Genomic DNA, 20402 nt, shown 5'->3' on the forward strand with positions numbered 1-20402 from the left:
GTAAAGGAAAGCATCTATAACAGAGAAGCTGACTCGGACGTGAACTGTTTTTGTCTTTAAAGGCCAACATATGGAAACTCTTCAGAAATGGAATGCTAGAAAACTCACCACTCCACCTGCACTTCCTTTTGAATTCTGTGAGAATGAAAGATATGGAGCGTGAGAAAAGGACACTAAAAGTGTCAGTGACGCGTTATATATTGCGTGCGTCGCGTGCGAGTGAAGCTGGTATGCTAGCGGATTCTCTCTATGTGACAAGATGATGAGAAGTCGTGACTGAAAACAAGTGAAAACTTCAACCCATCAGCAAAACTTCAGCTTATGTTTGCATAGAAATGAGGGATTTCCCAAGGAGATGGATGACTACTTAGCCTTGTAACAATTCTGTTTTAAAATGCATTGCTGCACCCTACCACAAGCTGTTTAATCATTCGAAATTAGCATAGCAAACGGATGTGTTCATTTATCTAACATCGATTGGCCGGCTTGTTAAGCTGGAAAATGAAATATTACAAGCTCTTTATGTAAATAATCTTCGGCTAATTAAAAAGCGAGTACCAAATATAAATTAAACCTGTGTCTTGTAAGAAAAAAATAATAATAAAAAAGTTGAGCAATATTATTAAATTAAGCTGATGCGGGATCAACCACGTGCTCTGTTAAGTTCTTATGCATTTGTACATGATGTTTAAAAAAAGGAAAGAAAAATAAGACAGTTTCGTATTTGCAGGGGTTATGTATCCAACGGTATATTTAAGCAGTGTTGCTGCTGCACTGGAACATCTTATTTCTCCGGGGTCCAGAGAGACAGAGGAGGAGGAGGAGGAGGAGGAGGAATAGTCAGGGGCTAGAAGACGTCTACTACACGTACAACAGTACAACAAGGTGAGCATTTTAATAATCATTCACAGTAATGATTGGGGTTTTCCCCACTTTGCTTTAGGATGAAACTGTGCCCAGTTGTACAAATTAATTGCACTGGCATTTTTCTTTTATCCCTGGCTCGAAGCACGTGCACAATGACCTGCTGCCCAGTTAACATCAGCGTACCTTTTATAGAGACGTGTTTTTAAACCCACAAAGCGACAAATAAATGAACATCAATCTCCATGTGCTTCCCACGACAGTTCAAGTACCTGAAATATGATGCATTTCTAAAGAAGTTTTACAAAATACATCTCCACCAATTCCCTAACGAAAAATGAGCTGTGACTTTGTAGTTCATACCTGTGACCCCAAAATCTGCGTTTTGATCGAAATGTATTTAAAAAGTATTGTTTTTATCGTTTAATCATGATTTTGAGCGAGAAATGCCTTTTAATGTAGTACTGTACAATCATCATATCAAACCATCCTTGAGAATCTAAATTTAAATCGTGTTATCAATACTCATGCATCCACTGCGTGTACGTCTCTATGAATATTGTAAATATGATGGGGTTGACATCAGAGGCGAACATGTCGACGCCTTTCTATTGGTTTGCTGAAAACGTGATGACACGAAGTAGTCGGAGCTTCAACTATAAAGCACCTCACTCAAAGTACCGACTGTAAACGGGAGGACCGCACCGCCTCGACAAACGTCAAGTTGCCTACTGGAAGCACTGAACTATCTCTGAAGAGAGAATCATGAGCGAGGTAGGTGCTGGACCGGTAATGTTTCGACGTCTTGGTGTTATTGCTGATTTTCCTAATTACAAGCGCTGACAAATATGAAGAAAGACCATTAATCTGCAAAATGTCGTTTACATTAATTAGTTTGTATATCGATTAATTATTCGCTTAACTTGCCACGTATTCTATTCAGATTCAGTCCGACCCATTTAATTCAGTTTTTGCACCTTGAGAAACGGAGTACAATAAATAACTTCCTTTATATGCAACCGTTGTGGGTAACCCAAGAAAAGCGTACACAACCGTTCGCCTACTCAGTGCTTTGACAATAAGCATATTACGATTTCCCAGTGCCTAACACTGCGATTTATTCTCTCAAGAATTGGAAGATAACATTGAACGGTTAGAGAGTCGAAATAAGATGCAAGTTCGTTGCCAAACGATGAACACAAGGCGATCTTCGCATAAAGTCTGTGTCTTACATTCATTTTACGCATTACCACAAATTATGTTTTATGCTATAGTTTCTGCAGGCTGTGTCAGAAAGTTACACTGCAGGTTATAAGGATTATATTCGCCTGCGGTTCTCTTGCTCATTTTAAACTTCATCAAAAAGTCAGGCAAATGCCAGGTTGTGTCCGTCTGTGAGCGCGCGGGCGCACGAGTGTATTTGTGTGTAGTCGACACTAGACATAATGACGCATACCAAAGAAGGTAAAATAGAAATTGTGCCATGAAGGATTAGTGCTGGATTTCTCTCATGACGAATAGTACAGTTGTTGTTTTTGTTGTTTTTGGCTTATTTTTTAAATTGTTTGTTCGTTTGTTTGTGTAGGTAGTCCGGGTCCGAATTTACGCAGTCCGAGTCAGTTCAGCTAGCCTTTGCTGATACCAACAACTAGTGGAAAAAGTCGAGTAACAGGAGAAGAAATAAGTTTTGCTCTGTGGCTTCCTAACTGGGGAGGTGCTCCAGATTCCAGTAAAGCTGTACACATAGGGAGGACCAGGGCTAGTCAGAGATGCCGTCATACAAGCTCTGCTCACGTATAAATCATATGCAGCAGTTGTAAATTATTCAAGGCATGCTTCTGACCCATTTCAGCAATATATTCTGCAGAAAATGTTCAAATATGGGGATCTTCCTGACACTCGCTGATTCATCTGAGATAATCAACCAATTGCACGAACACTTAGGCACTGATTTAAGCATGTTGCCAGCCTTCTTTTCCGTGATTGCGTTTTTGTTATGGTCTGAGAAGTTTCCCGGTGATGTGGGAAACTGGATCTGAATGCCAGATGGGTGCAGTTTTCTCAGTTGTACTAAAATGTATCTATTTTCCACAGCTGCCTCTGATCCTAACAGGGCAGTCTCCCTATAGCTGAAAGTATAGTCCTGCCCTCTTAGTGTCGTATGGGAAAGTAGATGGTGAGGTAACATGATTTAAAAAGAATATTCATGTTTTATTTGTGTGTATGTGTACCTGTATGTGTAGTGTCCAATTAACATGTGTGTATGCATGTGTGTGATTACGAGAGTGAATGTGTGTGTGTGTGTGTGTGTGCTTGTCTGTGTGTGTGAGAGAGAAAGAGAAAGACAGAGAAAGAGAGAGAATAAGTGCATATGAATCTGTTTGTGTTTGAATGTGTATGTTCTTGGGAGAGTGTTATGAGTCTGTGTGTGATCGTGCATGTTTATGTTTGCACAGTGTGTGTGTGTGTGTTTGTGTGTGTGTGTGAGAGAGAGAGAGAGAGAAATAAAGTGTGTGTGTGTGTGTGTGTGAGAGAGAGAGAGAGAGAGAGAGAGAGAGAGAGAGAGAAATAAAGTGTGTATTAAGTGCACTGCATAGTCCCATTCCCGCTGGGTTTCACTCTCATCTCTCTGAGATTAAGTCTCTGTTGTCTGTCTAACAGTGGTCGTGTTTATTGGTTAACATATCAACACTTGCTTTAAAGCCCACAGAACGAGAGAGAGCACAAGCACAATCCAGCATGTCCAGATCTGAGGCCAGGGGTGAGATTGAAATGCCTTCCACACACAGATATTATAAGCGGATTTGTGAATTACTTTTGTTGCTCCGATGGATTATGTGATGTGGGGTGGGCTCTTGCAGACCATCATCAGGGGAGGGCACTGGGACTGAGCCGCATCGGCTTTTAAAGACGGCCGAGGATGAGGCGGGCTTAACCTCCGCCATATGAGAATATCGGGCTGTTTGCCTCATAAGCCACAGTCAGAATGAACGCTCCAGATCATGAACTGTCTGTAATGCGCGCCGTGACCTGAAACGCTGCCAGTGTACAGTATTTCACGGGTTGCGGCGACCGTAGATTTGGGATTTACATTTGGTGAATCGTTCTTAACATCTCCCATGAAGAATGAGTGCTACAGATGTCATTGAAGGTCAAGAGCTGATTTTGATGTATTTACTCAGTAAATACACACAGGAGTCCACTCTCGTAATGGAGAACTGGAGTCCTGCGCTGTGGTTTTAGCACTGAAGAGTGGGTTATGAAATGGAATATATTGCCACATTGATTTGAGTTCTCCGTTCAGCGTCATGATGGTTGGATTGGAAGCAGTAACAAAAGCAGCTTCAAAGCCCCAGGGCTTAAAGACTGGATGTAATCAGCCTTGACAATTGGTCTTTATACGTTATGGTCCAGTGGACTCGTGTTTTCCACACAGATAGATATGTGGAAGTAACTCACGTAGAAGAATCAGAGACTTTGCTGAGTAAACATAAACATAAAACATTTGCCAACAAGAGCACGATGTGTTTAGAGTACAGTAATTCACACCGTTTGTGTTTGTCGATTTAAGAGAAGAAAATGGACAAAGAATATGATGCAATCATACGGCTTGCTTTTGACTGGACAAAAATGGTTATGATGGAGCGTTCTAAATGTAGACATGGTTGTATTTGTAAGGTAGGCTAAATAAGTCGCTAATTCTCAGAGAGAACAAACTTCAGATGTGATGAATCATTTTCCTTTATTACATGATCACGGGAGAAGCACACCTCAGAGATGAAGCTCAGTTTTCACCATGTTTAAGGAGTGCAGAGCTTTTCATACAGTAAGACAAACAGGTCCATGGACATGTGTTGGGGTTTACAAGATAACTTTTCTCATGGAGCGTAGGATACTTGTTCGCTCCCAGGTGTTGCAGACACTCAGAGGCCTTGTCTTCTACATAACAAATGCTCATTGTTCTAACACACAGATACATTTTGCAGCGTGTAGTAATTAAGCAAACACAGGTCCCTATAATATTAATACTTCATCATGACAATAGTCATGAGCCACATTTTCTGTCTAAGAGTTACAGCCATAAAGCAAAGCGATATATTTTCCCACATACTATACTTTAGGTAGATTGTAACCGAATTTTGTTACGTCATTTAAAGCATGTTGGCTGTGCGTCTTTGCCACGTCAGTAATATTTTTGAACAGCGTCATTGATTTTCTTCACACCAACCGCAACCCCCCCCCCCCTACCGGTTGCCTTTGCGCTTTCTCTGCAGAGGCAGATCGGTGAGGGGGGGGGTTGGGTCGGCCATCTGAGCTATCTCCCTGAGGAGTGAGAGCTTAAGGAGATTGCTACCAATCAGTGAAAAGGGTCAGTGTTTCCCAAAAGCCCAAGGAAAGATTGGCTCACTACACTGTGTCTTTTTTTTTCTTTTTTCTTTTTACGAACACTGCACTGACAGTCTGGAGATTAAAGGGACACCGGGGTCGCGTAAATCCCATCCCAAAACGTCCAAACTGTGTGGCTGATTGACAGAATGAAAAGCTTTTTGAGTGAGAGAGACGAAAATTAACATCGTTCATATTATCGATGCTCCACTCCCTTTTTCCCCCCGAAAGATTCGATTTTTTTTTTCTTTTTGCATTGGCATCAAAAATGAACTCTGTCTTAAAGAAGCAGTAGAGTATTTTCTCTGACAGACTGCAATCAAATCCTCCATCACTCAAACACCGTGTGAGGGGATGCAGACCTAAATGAAAACAGCAGAGAGAGAAAGAGAGAGAATTTGAAGATCTACTGAAAACAAAATGTGATTCATTCTTCATTAATCAGGTTCTATGCATTTCTATAACACCATTTCACAAGGGGAACCCCCCCCTACCCCCCAAAAAAACCCCTGCTCTCTAAATGTGTTTTCACAGCGACTCTGACAACAGTATGTCATTTAGGCTCATGATTTGGTGCCTGTAATTCATCAAGTTCTCTAACCCTGATCGGCCTCTCAATAAACAGTGATTAATCTGCAATAATCTGTAATCCATCTAAACTGTCAGCCGTGGTCCTCCTGGCTTGCACTCCACACAACCTTACATCTGAAGTAATCTCCACAGGCAGGATGAAGGGTAAATAACAATGAGGGACAGATGAGTGGAAATGCAGAAAGCTGGAGGATGAGGAGGCTCACTGCCGAAGAGGCTTTGAGATTGGCTTGTCTTATTGTTTTTCTGTTTGTTTGTTTGTTTTGACTTTTATCCCTCCACATTGGGCTGTCTAAAGTTTCTGTTTGAACATATGAAGGGATAAGAAAAAACCAAAAAAACAAAAACGATGTGTTGAATGGGCAGCCGAAGGCATTTGTCTGTTATGACCGAACGACCGCGCAGTGTGTGCGTGCGTTTGATGATGCCGTTGAGCTGGTGTGCAGTTGATATACCAGGAGACAGACTTGTGCTGCTGAATGCTTTATGAGAACACCAGGCTTTTTGTATCATTAAGTTTGCCTGGATTATCTCAGCAGGATAAATAGATGCCTCACGTCTTAAAATGAAGCCTAGAAATGAAACAGAAATGAAGAGTAAAGATGGGGATTCAAATGGGCAGTGGTAGATGATTTCCCTGGAGCTCAGCATGTGACCACCTGTCTGATAGAAGAATCAAAGAAATCAGGAATTTGATCCTACATCTTCATCTGTAATTCTGTTTTCAGAGAGATATTAGACAAGACAGTCTCTCTCATTTTCTCTCTCTCTCTCTCTCTCTGTTTTTTTTATTGCTCTCTCACCCAGACACTTTGTCTGTCTGTCTGAATGTTTTTCATCCCTTTCTCTCTCTCTCTCTCTCTCTCTCTCTGTTTTTCATCTTTTTCTGTCTCACACATGCTTTCTCTGTCTGTCTGTTTTTTCCTCTCCCTCTCTTTCTCTTTCGCTCTCTCTTTCTCTCCCTCTCTCAGATGTCTGAAGAACACAGAAAAATATTTACAGCCAGAGAAAGTGCACAGTGCACAGTAATCGGTTGTAGTAATTAGTTCCGGGAAGACGACCTAATGAAGTTCTTTAACATGTTCAATTCTGGGACCTCACATTAAATGTAATGTGCTGACATGCTTGAAAGAGAATCAGTGACCTCCTCCTTTAGCTGCTCACTGTCAGCAAGGAAACAAGTACCCAGTACAGCAGGGAAAAGAAGCCAAACTGGAATACTTTCCAGCTCTCTTAGTTTCTATTGGTCACCTCAAACTTTTTTTTTCCCTTTCCTGGCTTCTGCTTGTCCGCCTCATTGTTAACTGTGGCTGTCAGTATTACCTCATGGATGCACTGACCAATCAACCAGTGAAACTACATTGGTATTGTGCACACTCAGGTGTGAAAATGGACTCCATGCCTGTATGGATATATTTGTTCTCTGTGTTTATTTTGATTTATGATTTCTGATGATTTTTCATCTTGACATGTTTATATGTAGGGTGTGGACAGCCGTGAAAGGAAAGAGTTTTCCCATAATCAAATCATTTTAAGCCTCTTAGCAAACCCAGCTGATTAACTGTCATATTATTTTGAACTACAGACAATAGAGTGCAGGTTTCAGAAAATAAATTCTAAGCAATTTTGACATTTGATTTGTCACGTCATGATTCCCCGGTGATGTACACCTTCAAAACAAGAGTGCCTTTCACGCAGTTCCCTTTCTTCAAAATTACTCTTTCAATTAATTTTAACCATCTGTCAGACTTCAGAAGCGTGAGTGTAGCTTGATGGAGACAGGCATGAGGCTTGTCTCTCTGTCTCTGGCCTAGATGCGTTTCTCCTCTTTAAATTCTTAATAGACACTGAGTGCAGTATGGAACTCCTCCGGAGAGCACAAGCTGCCAAAAGGCTGAAAATAGCTCCACCGATGGCTCAGAAAATTATTTATTTATTTATTTGTTTATTTATTTATTTATTTACTCACTTACGCCCAAATCCATTAACTGTTTTAATGCTGCAGGAATTGTAGGGAGTTACAGAACTTTATATGTGTGTTTTTGGGTGTGTATATGTGTGTGTTTTCTTTAACGTGTTACCTCTCTCTCTCTCTTTCTCTCTTTTTCTCTCTCTCTCTCTCTCTCTCTGTGTGTGTGTGTGTGTGTGTGTGTGTGTGTCCATGGGCAAACATATGCTGTACATCTGCATTATTAAGGATGAAAAAGTCTGCTCTGGTGAGGCGACACACATTTGTGAATGGAAGATAAGAGTCAAAGAGCCATGTCCCCTCGGTCTATCTTTAGACCAGCTATTACTGCATCTTTACAAAGCTCTTACTGTACCATTACACCATCTCTTACTGTACCATAACACAGATCTTACTGAACCATAACACAGCTCTTACTGAACCATAATGCAGCTCTTACTGAACTATAACACAGATCTTACTGAACCATAACACAGCTCTTACTGAACTATAACACAGCTCTTACTGAACTACAACATAGCTCTTACTGAACCATAACAAAGCCCTTACTGTACATTAACACAGCTCTTACTGTACTACAACACAGCTCTTACTGAACTATAACACAGCTCTTACTGAACTATAACACAGCTCTTACTGAACTATAACACAGATCTTACTGTACCATAACACAGCTCTTACTGAACTATAACACAGATCTTACTGAACCATAACACAGCTCTTACTGAACTATAACACAGATCTTACTGAACCATAACACAGCTCTTACTGAACCATAACGCAGCTCTTACTGAACCATAACACAGCTCTTACTGAACTATAACACAGATCTTACTGAACTATAACACAGATCTTACTGTGCAATAACACAGCTCTTACTGTACCACAACGCAGCTCTTACTGAACCATAACACAGCTCTTACTGAACTATAACACAGATCTTACTGAACTATAACACAGATCTTACTGTGCAATAACACAGCTCTTACTGTACCATAACACAGCTCTTACTGAACCACAACACAGCTCTTACTGAACTATAACGCAGATCTTACTGAACTATAACACAGATCTTACTGTGCAATAACACAGCTCTTACTGAACTATAACACAGATCTTACTGTGCAATAACACAGCTCTTACTGTACCACAACGCAGCTCTTACTGAACCATAACACAGCTCTTACTGAACTATAACACAGATCTTACTGAACTATAACACAGATCTTACTGTGCAATAACACAGCTCTTACTGTACCATAACACAGCTCTTACTGAACTATAACACAGCTCTTACTGAACCATAGCACCATCTCTTACTGAACCATAACACAGATCTTACTGAACTATAACACAGATCTTACTGTGCAATAACACAGCTCTTACTGTACCATAACACAGCTCTTACTGAACCACAACACAGGTCTTACTGAACCACAACGCAGCTCTTACTGTACAATAACACAGCTCTTACTGAACTATAACACAGATCTTACTGAACCACAACACAGCTCTTACCGAACCACAACACAGCTCTTACTGAACCACAACACAGCTCTCACTGAACCATAACACAGCTCTTACTGAACCATTACACAGCTCTTACTGAACCATAACACAGCTCTTACTGTACCATAACACAGCTCTTACTGAACTATAACACAGCTCTTACTGTACCATAACACAGCTCTTACTGAACTATAACACAGATCTTACTGAACTATAACACAGATCTTACTGAACCATAACACAGCTCTCGCTGTACCATAACACAGCTCTTACTGAACTATAACACAGATCTTACTGAACTATAACACAGCTCTTACTGTACCATAACACAGCTCTTACTGAACCATAACACAGCTCTTACTGTACAATATCACAGCTTTTACTGTACCATAATACAGCTCTTAATGTACAATAACACAGCTCTTACTGAACCACAACACAGCTCTTCCTGAACCATAACACAGCTCTTACTGTAGCTTTACACAGCTCTTACTGCTCCTGTAGGATTGAGACAGTCTGGAGCTGAAGTGTACTAAAGCGTGCCTTTATGTCAGGATGTTTGGGTCTGACAGTGTTGCCCATGTTCCGAAAACTAGCGGAGAGAAAATGTCGCGATAGGTAAGTGATGAAGATCTGCACTGCTGGCGCAGCCTTGTGTGACGGTGCCAAGAACTGTTATTGGTTCCTGAGCATAAGTGTCTCTGTGAGATCAGGTTAAACACTGCACTTTTCTGCCATCCAGACTCAGCATGCCAAACAGGCTTTTTGTGTTACCTCTGGTCTGTATCTCCAGAGAAAACCCACTGATCTAGGAGATAACTGTGTGTATGTGACATGCTGACAAAAAGGAAAGGTTTGAAATGATTTCACTGGTATCTTCCTGTCAACTCCAAGCTCGGCTTGGAAGAAAATGCAGTACGCAGCACTCCCCGGAGCACTGCGAGCCCAGATAAGTTGGGTTAGAATACTAGAGATAAATGTTTGTCTCAAATAATGTGTGAACAAAACCCAAAATTCACATTGGACCCCATTTCTTTAAAGCTACTCTGTTGCGAGGGGCAGCAGAAGGCAGTGCAGTCAGATGACACCAGAGAAGAAGTCAGCCCCATACCTGAGCCTCGTGGAGGGACTTGTTATCTAAACCCTGCCATTTTGTTTTCTCCTTAGCTTGGTCTTCAACTTGTGTACATGTTACTCATTTCAAGACGCTGACAAACCATGAGCATTTGGAGACTAATTGATTTTAAACATTTATTTCTATTTCTTTTCTTTTTTGGTTTTTCTAAGTACAACCATGAGCTTTGTTAACCTTGGCTGTCAGCCTCTTTTGTTCCTCCGTTCGAACTCTCCTGCGCTGTTTGGTCTCTGCAAGTGGGTCCTGAAGAGATCTTCTCTAGCTCTGAGCAACATTACATACTCATACATACCTGAACCTGAACTGATCAGTTGTTTCATTTATTTATAGCTGTCCTGATATTTGTTTGCTGTGCAGTGAGACGACGCGGTCTGAAATAACAGTGTGAGTATTAACATAGTGCTGGAGAATTTACTTTAAGTGCTACTGTGAGGCTAAAAAAGCTCATCCTGTCTCTAAAATGTTCCTAAAATTCGTGAAGAGAAACACACAGCTTCCTTTGAAGCAAAAAGTTGAGCACAGAGCTTTTTTTTGTATTTTAATCATGCTTTGGAGTGTCTGTTTTTGTGGTATGCTAATTTCCTGAGTCTTTGTGCTCAATTTTGTTTCATCTGTAGTAATGTTGTAATCAATAGTAATGGAGTAAAGTTGTTAAATTCTGAAATTACAGAAGGTACCTTTCTGTGACTCCGTGCTGAAAGCATTGCTGTTTGTTTCATATGCTTGTTACAAGGACTACCATGGCTCTTAATGAAACCGAGCAGTGAGGCTGATCAACCTCATTAGCAGTCTGAGATAAACAACTCTGAGTGAGGGAGTGACTGAGTGGGCGGGGCTTTAGGGGAATGAGAGTGAGTGAATGGGCGGGGCTTTAAGGGAATGAGAGTGAGTGAGTGGGCGGGGCTTTAGGGGAATAAGAGTATACAAACATCCCCCTGTTAACATGATGTCTTTTGCAAATTTAGTCACTCTAACAAAGTTTTTTTCTTTTCTTTACTTTTTGTTTCACAAAAATGGTCTCCAAGTTGTCTCATACTTTATTTATGCAGTTGTCCTTTTATGGATTTGTATTATTCAATTAAGTGATTTAACTAAAAAAAAAATTCTGTTCAGACATGTTACTATGGTAACCAACATTACTGCAGAACAAAGATGTTCCAATGTATGTTCACATCCCAATCAGGTCAGCTCAGTGTTTTGTATCAGCGGAATCCAACGTGCACTTTTCAGAACAAGAGCTTTTTTTTTTTTCTGCCAACAACTTGTCAATCAGGGATCTTTGGTATCCGTGGTGATCCACTTCCATGAGTCACTGATCCTAGTGTTATTTGAGGAGTGTTTCATGTGGTAGAGAAAAGGTAGGGAGGTAGAAGATTCCAGAATGTTGACATGGACATGCTGACACTGATGCTGAGTTTCTGAATCCTTATCCGGTTTGCATCCTTGTGTGTTCTCTTTATTTTTGGGAGACACACGGAACACGCAGCATCCTCAAGCTTCCCCTCTCTGTATGCAATGTCTGCTTGGCTCTCGCTTCAGCTGCTGCGTGGGCTTTTGTATCTACCCCAGATTTCCATCTGTTTTCCGGTGTGTGTGTGTGTGTGTGTGTGTGAGCGTGCGTGTGTGCCTGGGCTGTGGAGTGTCTGCAGGGCTGGACAGCGTTCAGTCTCACTTTTGTCTAGGATAATGCTCTCATGCCACGGCACGCAGGCACTCACGTTCACACACTCACACACACGCACACACACACCCACACACTGCACAGACTTCAGTTCCATCACAGCAAGCCATCTGTTCCATCTCCCCGGGCTGACTCAACCTGAGCTGAGTTCTCCTCGGTCGGCCTATTGACCTCTCCTCTACCATATTATCACCTCCACCCTTCATCTCCTGCTGAATATGCTTTTTTTTTTTTTACAATAGGACCAGACGCTTGTGGTTACTCTGAGTTCAGCAGGTGTGTGCAAATGTCTGTCTTGTTGCGTTTCACTGATGCCGCAAGATGTTAACTGATGTTCTAGATGAATCTTTGGCTGTCCTCTTGCCCTTGAGCTGGAGGAAACAGTCCAAGCAGTTGTGTAACTTAACAGGTTTTACACGTTTTGCTTTCAGATGCTGGTTTAATGGGATAATCTGACTCAGTCTACGGCACAGTATTCATGCAGATGGACAGAGTAAGGAATGAAGAACACATACGAGTGGAGTGGAGTGTGGAGCTCCCAAATCAGGCTCCTCTGCAGAGTGGGGGTGGGGGAGGGGTCTCTCTGCGAGTGAACATGAAAGAAAACGGGAGAGAGTGTGAGACTGTGTGTGTGTGTGTGTGTGTGTGTGTGTGTGTGTGTGTGTGAGAGAGAGAGAGAGAGAGAGAGAGATTCTCTTTAAACACAATCTTAAGAAGATTTTATTTCTGTGGAGGGGGGTGGGGGTCCTAACGGTCAAAGCAGTTTCACATCAGAGATGAATTTGCATGAATATGTGAAGAACAATAAAGACGAAAAACGCCAACTTGCACCGTCGACTGTGTCGTCACATGGGCTCATCCATAGCACATGAAAGACATGCCTCACTTTCACTTTCACCCACAGACATTTTGGATTTTGCGTCGGATTCTGCGCGGGTTACATCACGATCAGGAATTCTCCCCATCGCTGTTACCTCATGGTGCTCACTGACCACAGAACCTCTCTCTTCAGAGCCGTTTGTGCAGTATCCCGTTTACAGTGACTGGGCTGTGCATCCTGTGTGTGTGGGGCTGTGTCTAGATTTGTCTGTGTTTGTGCTGAGGTACAAATCATGCTTGAGGCGTGAATGCAGCACAGACCCTATGACAAATTAAAGACCATCTGTGTCATTTTCCTTCAAGTTCCCTTCACTGTCTGCCTCTCTCTCTCTCTCTCTCTCTCTCTCTCTCTCTCTCACTCTCTCTCGCTCTCTCTCTTAGATGAAGAAAGAGGGGGAGAGATTATTCTTTGTCTGTAAGTTAATACATAACAAATTCATCGGTGGTAAATTAACTCTGAAAGTGTTAATAACAGGTGCCATGCTTGACTGTATAAACATTCTCAGAGTTAACAAGAAATGTGAAATTTTGTATTCGTGTATTCAGCACACGGTTGAGGATTCCAAAATCTCTGCTTTGGCACTTACAAACGTGAGGTGAAAAAAACATCCGAGTGGGAAAAAAACATGTTTGACAGACTTCATGAGAACCTCAAACATCTTTGTTTTTATGTTTTCTTGTGTTTTTTGTGTGTTTAACTGCCCTCTTGGCCGGGTATCACCTGGAAAAGAGATCCCTGGAACCTCAATGGAATTTGTTAAGTAAAAGGAAAAACATGCAAATAGAAATTCGTTGTCGAAGGAAGTCCTTTTAGTAAGGAAAGTTTTGATTTCTTAATTTACCATCCTCATGCTCCTTTTGTGTATGACTGATGGAAAACTGCAAGTTATTAACAGTTTTAGAGGAGTAAGATTAATATACACATGCTCAGGCCAATATCAGTAAACATCTTCCGCTCAGAGTCGACCTCAGTAAACACTTAATGTGAACGACTGGGCCCCGTCCCAATCCTCTTATGTGGCTCCTTTACCTCCTGTCCTTTCTTTGCTTTAGTTGCTAAAATTCTAACAGGACTCTTTTATCACGATTTCCCTTCTGTGGTAAAATAAGGTTACAAGGTCACAAAGACAGGGGTCGCAGAAGAGAATTGGGACAGGGCCCATTGTTGAAATAAACAAACTCACGTTAGGTACACAGTTCAAATGAAGGGATTTGGCATTCATCCCAGCTCTTGTCTTTATGAGGATCTGTCTGTTTTACTCTCTTTTAAAGGATAATCTTACAATATCAGCGTTATGTAATGGATAGAGATTTTGAAAAGGGACAGATTGCCAGCAGTCTCATAGTGCTGAGCAGTGACCGAATGAGTGGCGTCGGGGGCCAGAGCAGTGCCTGTAACATCAGATTCAAGTGGTCATGACCCGTTACCTTTGAAATCTGCTCACAGGTTTGTCCTACTGAACATTTTGCATGGAAATTTCTTTCTTTTATCAGTGGCTGTAAAACAAAGACTAAACTGAAAGCAGAAGTGATAACAGCATGAGGGAGAGAGAGAGAGGGGGAAAGAGAGAGAGAGAAAGAGAGAGAGAAAGAGGAAATGGTAACATGCAGAAATTGTGCCTGGGAAAGCGTCCTGTTGCACGTTAGGCAGAGTTTATGATGTAACTGTGTTTCTGCAGCGTACACTCACAGGGAGGGAAACACTGGAGAGGAGACAGGAACACTTGAGAGGCTGATGTAATAGTGGCAAAGCAAAATCAACCCACTGTATGTATGTCTCACTGTCCTCATGTCATGTGAAATCCATCAGGAAGAAAAACACAGAACGGGCATTAGAGCAGCTTAGACAAGGCTTTATGGGTAAAAGGTTATGATTAACTTCTGTCGGCTGTCTTAGAACATAAAGCGTGATATACTGGTTGCTGGGGGCAACAGCCTAAATATGTATGTGTGTGTGTGTGTGTGTGTGTTTGTGCAACCAATAGAACAGCCTTTGACAACAATCTCATCACCTTTTGTTCCACTTATTTATCATACACTCGCTCATAAATTTGACTTGCTGTTACCGTCAACACAACCTGGGAGATTTTGTTTGTTTATTTGTTTTCTATATGAATTTTATTTTCATACACTGAGACGCAGCTAACTGTGTGTGTGCGTGGATGTGTGTATACAGTGTTGGCTATGGGATGCTGAGAGGCCTTGCTTTGGCGAGGGGAACCTCATTTCATGGACCTAATGTAGTGAGATGTGGAGAGGCAGTGTTTCCCTTTGAACTCGGATTAACTGCAGTCCGTGTGCGAAGCCTCTTGCCTGTCTGCAGGGTGTTGTTTTGAGCTGAAATGGGGGGGATGGGGGAGTTGGAGATGGGGACTGAGGAGGATGGGGGGGGCTCTGTAATTTCATTGTTTGCCCTGAAACCTTCTCTTCATTTTCACAGTAGCAGTGCCGGGAATTGGGTCCAATCTCTCTGTTGTCTGTTAATGCGCTGTTTAGAGCAGTCTGTGCCACGCAAGAGAGTGCAATACTGCTAGACAACGGCATAAAACGACATGCAATTAGTTCCTCCCCCTCGCATAGCTAATAAAGAGAGAAACAGATGGACTTGGCTGAGTTTTTTCCTCTGCAGCCTCTGCACTAAGGGAGTGATGCCCCCCCTACACACACACACACACACACACCCTATTTTATTTTCCCGCTCAGAGCCTGAGCATCAAAGCTGCACAGAAGTGTTTGAAATTCATTGAAAGCACAGAATTAATAATTCAAGATATAGTGTGCTGAACTATGGTGGAATGGCTTTCGCTGGTAAGCTGTATACACACACATGTGCGTGCATCCTGACTACAGAGACCAGGTGGACTAGAGGGGAAGCCTAGTGTGGACAGAAGGGTGGTGTGTCAGTGAGTTGTGTGCTGTGGATAGGACCATGTTTTATCTTTGTAGGCTGTCTGTCCTCATTAATCTTTTAAAGGCTTGGAGAGACAGACTTAATTAATTACAGCCTGTGATGGCTCCCCTGGTTATCTAATTGAGATGGATGGATGGATGGATGGATGGATGGATGGGTGGGTGGGTGGGTTGGTGGATGGATGAGTGGTTGGATGGATGGATGGATGAATATGATGGAAAATAGATGGATAATTGGATGGATGGGTGGAAATGCCGACTGGGTGGCCACATGGTTAGAGAGATGAATGAGTGGATTTCCTAGGTTAGGTCTAAATTCCGTCAGGCAGTGTTGTTTATGGCATCTTGGGACTCGCTGGTTTGATGTTTGAGATCACTTCCACAATGTCAAACAACTACCTCTGCATTTCACTAAGTGTGGAGTGCAATAGTTTTTAAATCAGCATGAACTTTCCCTAAAACACAGAGACTATACATACTACATTAAAATTGTTTTAAATCAGCATTATGACCATATAATAGAGAGCTTAGCTCAAAAGTTAGTTCCTGGGAGAATGTTGGCTTAGATCAAACTGTCCTGGTGATGTGTGTGCACTGATATAGTTGGTATCTGATAATGAACGTAGCGGTGGCACTTATGCAACAATCATTTCTTCATTGGCTGTTTGCTTGGTTTTGTGCTCTGCCTGTCTTGGAAGTCCCTTTGGAAAAAAGCATCTGCAAAACGAGGAAAAGTAGATGTGAATATAGAGTGGACATTTAAAGATGAATATTCACTTTGACTTTTTTTTTTTTTCTCTTGGGTTACAGAGACAAGGATCTGGACCAGCAACCGGGAACAGCAAAACCTCTGGTGGACAAGGTACTTTCTTTAGATCATAGACTCCTTAACTGGACTTGCATGGTGCCAGTAATGCTTTTGCCCTCTAGAATGACAAACGTGAGCGTGACACGATGCATCACTAGTTAGGCTGAGTGGGAACAGCCGGGAATCTGTCAGTCTCATCTTTAACTGGACGCTCATTAGGACAGTGCTCTGAAGGGCTCCTACTCTTTGTCTAACAACCAATTTGTTTTCTGCTGTTGGATGCGGTGGAGGGTTGAACACCATGACTAATGGACAGAGGTGTAAAGAATACTAAATCGTTTTACTCAAGTAAAAGTACTGTTACTATGGTGAAACTGTACTGAGGTCAAAGTAAAATTATTTGTGTAAAAATCCACTCAAATAAAAGTAAAAAATAACTTATTTGGTGAGGTGCAGATAGACTGTCCTCTAGGACCTTTACCAGACAATGCAGACAGGGCAGGAGCATGTCATATAACATGTTATTTTTAATTTCAGATCACGTTAATAAAATAAAGTAACTGACAGTCAAGCTGACGGATTTTTTGACCATGCCATCTTCAGAATAGAAATGATAGCAGAAGAAAACAGTGAATTACTTTTGCTCCTTCAAGTTAATTTACCCATTAAAAAAATGTAACAAGCCAATGTTATAACAGAAAAGATTAGGTTGTATTAAAATGCTGATTCCTGCTGAATTTTTACTCTCACGCAGCACAACCTCTATCAGGTCTGAGATCGAATAAACATAGCAAGAATGGTAATGTCTCTGGTATGGATGTAACTTAAGCCTAAGTAATTAAAACTAGCGAGCTAAAGTTTGCTACACCTCCAGGTTTACACAAGCACAAAACATTAACGGTCTGCTACCAATACCCTGTGAAACAGCATCAGCAATGCTACCGGCTGTTACCACGGATAGATCTGAAATTCAGTGGTTACAGTTAATTAACTTCCCTGCACATGCTTGATCAGCCTCAGCCTCGGCTGAGCGTGATTTGGGGTTCAGATTCGTTTAGGTCTGGTGTGGGAGCGACTGGCTGGCTGTCTTGGTGTAGGAGATCACGTCATTTCCTAACGCATGCTTCTTGGGGACACTTTTTTTTTTTTTTTTTTTTAAATTCTGTAACAGAGGCAATTTAAATTTTAGCGAAGTAGAATACCTCAAAATAAACATACTGAAGTCAAAATAAAATGACAGTTTTTAAAAAGATACTCAAAAAAGTATAAGTACAGAAAAGGTCTACTTTGTTACAGTAACGGGTGTAACTGTAATTGGTTTCTTCCATCCCTGGTAATGGACTGTTGATACATCATGGATCAAATCTCATCTAAATGCAGTGTTTTGGTTCTTTTCTTACCTTTGCTAGTATTTCACCTACTTTTGATACATTGTTGTAGAGGCATGTAGATGGGCTGTCTTACCTTTATCTGAAATTTGCATTGAAAAATGGTCTACTTCATGACTGCCAATCAGAGGAGATTTCCATCCTGTTTGTCCGTCCACACACTGATCAGTGAAGGCGTGGACAGCCACCATCCTCAGAAAAATCCCATTTGCATCTAATGTGTAATAGGGACCAGTTCAGATAACCAGCGCTGCTCCCAAAGGGGCTCATTTCCTCGCATTGTGTGAATTGGAGAGCTTTTGTTGAGGCTCAGAAAAAGTTTAGGGTCCATAGCACTGACTCTTTCATGGCTTGCTGATGAGAGTGACCAAATTAACTGGATTTGGCCGACGTTTCCTCAGTTTAATCCTGTTCTAGCACTTTTATTCACTGGGTGGAAATTTCAACTCAAAAATGATTTATGTGTCCTGTCCTGTTCAGCACAGATTTTGAGGAATGTGATGTGATTTACTTTCAAAGATAAGGGAATGCTAGATACTTTGTTAAGCCTTATCTTTTTCTTTAAATGGATTTTTTTTTTTTTTTTTTTTTGCTGCATGTTTGTTTCACCATGACTCATATTTTATACCTGTTACAATTTCACACTAGAGACCCTGGTTACTCTGTTTGTTTGTTTGTCCTGGTTATTGACAGTCTTGTTATAAAGAGATTAGATATTTCACTCTAACTCCACAGTGGCTCAGATGTCTGACACATGCTCATGATGGTGACAAATGTATTTTCAGTCAGCTGACAATATTCAGACCGGACTGTATGTGTTTGTGTGTGTGTGTGTGTGTGTGTGTATTTTACAAATGGGTGACTCACATGTTAAATTGGTATTGCTGATGTGGCTTTGCTGTTGAGAAAACACTGATGAATAATTTGGTCTCAGGACATTGAGGAATGGCAGTGGAGATGAATGGAAGTCTTTACACATCTGAGGTAGGGTCAGGCGGAGAGCCCATCGGCTCAGAGGGAGTGCATTTGTTTTGGTAAGACAGGGACCGGCTTGGCTCCGTTCAATCTCTTGATGAGGCACTTAGTTTGATAGAAAAAAAAAAAGAAAAAAACACAAGACTCTGTATTTGGTAAAGGTCTTGAGGAAAGCCCCGCTGGCTCTGGCTGGGATGTTGAGTTTGACTGGGTGGTGTCCATAGGAAAAAGCTCTTGGCCCCGTGTCACAGAGTGATTCTGTTCCGTGACATGAATGAATAGAAGAGTGTTTCTCAAAGCTGTCACTGCACAGAGCCTGGTGCATTTGCAGTCTTCAAACATGATTTGTTTTTCTATGAAGGTTGGCCTCATCAGCACCAGGGACATCAAAAGTAGTCACCCTGAAAGATATTATTATGGTCTGTTTGATTTTGAAAATGTGTTTACTGCAGCATGTATATACCTGCGTGCGTGCGTGCATGATGGAGCTGTGTGATTCTGGGTCATGTTGCTGTGTGAGGGTATACTTTTTCTTCATCCTGCTTAGTAGAAAAAGTGCCACAGATTGTAATTTGAGCTAATTTCCATAATTCTTTTAATGAATTCTCAATGAAAGAATAATTAAAAAAAAAAACTTCTTGTGATTTTGAGAGACAAGAAGCAGTAATCACATATGAAACAATTTTGTAAGTGTCTAGTTCTTTGACTGCTGTGTTTGACATACAAAACAAGACTTTCCGTTTCAGTTTAGGTCTGGGACATTAGGTCTGGGTTCTGTCAGTGTTTCTGAATAGGGAAGAGCCTGTCACAGAAAACTGCAGATCTCCTCTATAAAACTGTGCAGGGGGCTGACCCCGCTCTGAGTGATCATTCCTGATCGGATATATTTACAGAGACAGTCTCATTTTGTCAAACCACTGCTTACTGACATCAGCGCAGTCACAAATCTTTTGTACAGTACAACTTCAAGAGAAGCACTTTTCAGCTATATCAGAGTTGGTAACAAGATAACTTCCCTCGTTTACAGATATGTCCAAGAAGGAAATTCCGGCCGACGACTTTGACATTGACATGGGTGCTCCAGAGACCGAGAAGGCCGCTGTTGCCATCCAGTCGCAGTTCAGAAAGTACCAGAAGAAGAAGCAGGAAGTGAAGTCCTAGGCCACACTGGTTCCACTGGGCCTCCAGACAGGCTCGCCATGAGGGCTTGGTGTTGCATGTCAAACAAATCGTACTGTTTTGGACTCGAGGTTGGGGGATGGGGCGTGATCGGGGGGGGGGGGGGGGGGGCAGTAGTCTGCCAACCT

General features: G+C 41.7%; 1 protein-coding gene across 1 annotated transcript; it reads left to right on the plus strand.

The window, feature by feature from the left end:
• The first annotated feature begins 1564 nt into the window (after positions 1-1564).
• pcp4a (Purkinje cell protein 4a) lies at positions 1565-20360 on the plus strand. Its single transcript, XM_030793091.1, has 3 exons — positions 1565-1638; positions 16735-16786; positions 20123-20360. The coding sequence occupies exons 1-3, from the start codon at positions 1630-1632 to the stop codon at positions 20254-20256; spliced, it is 195 nt and encodes a 64-aa protein (XP_030648951.1). The 5' UTR covers positions 1565-1629; the 3' UTR covers positions 20257-20360.
• Positions 20361-20402: the final 42 nt, after the last annotated feature.

The sequence above is a fragment of the Chanos chanos genome, chromosome 15 (assembly GCF_902362185.1).
Source record: "Chanos chanos chromosome 15, fChaCha1.1, whole genome shotgun sequence".
NCBI classification, from domain to species: Eukaryota; Metazoa; Chordata; class Actinopteri; order Gonorynchiformes; family Chanidae; genus Chanos; species Chanos chanos.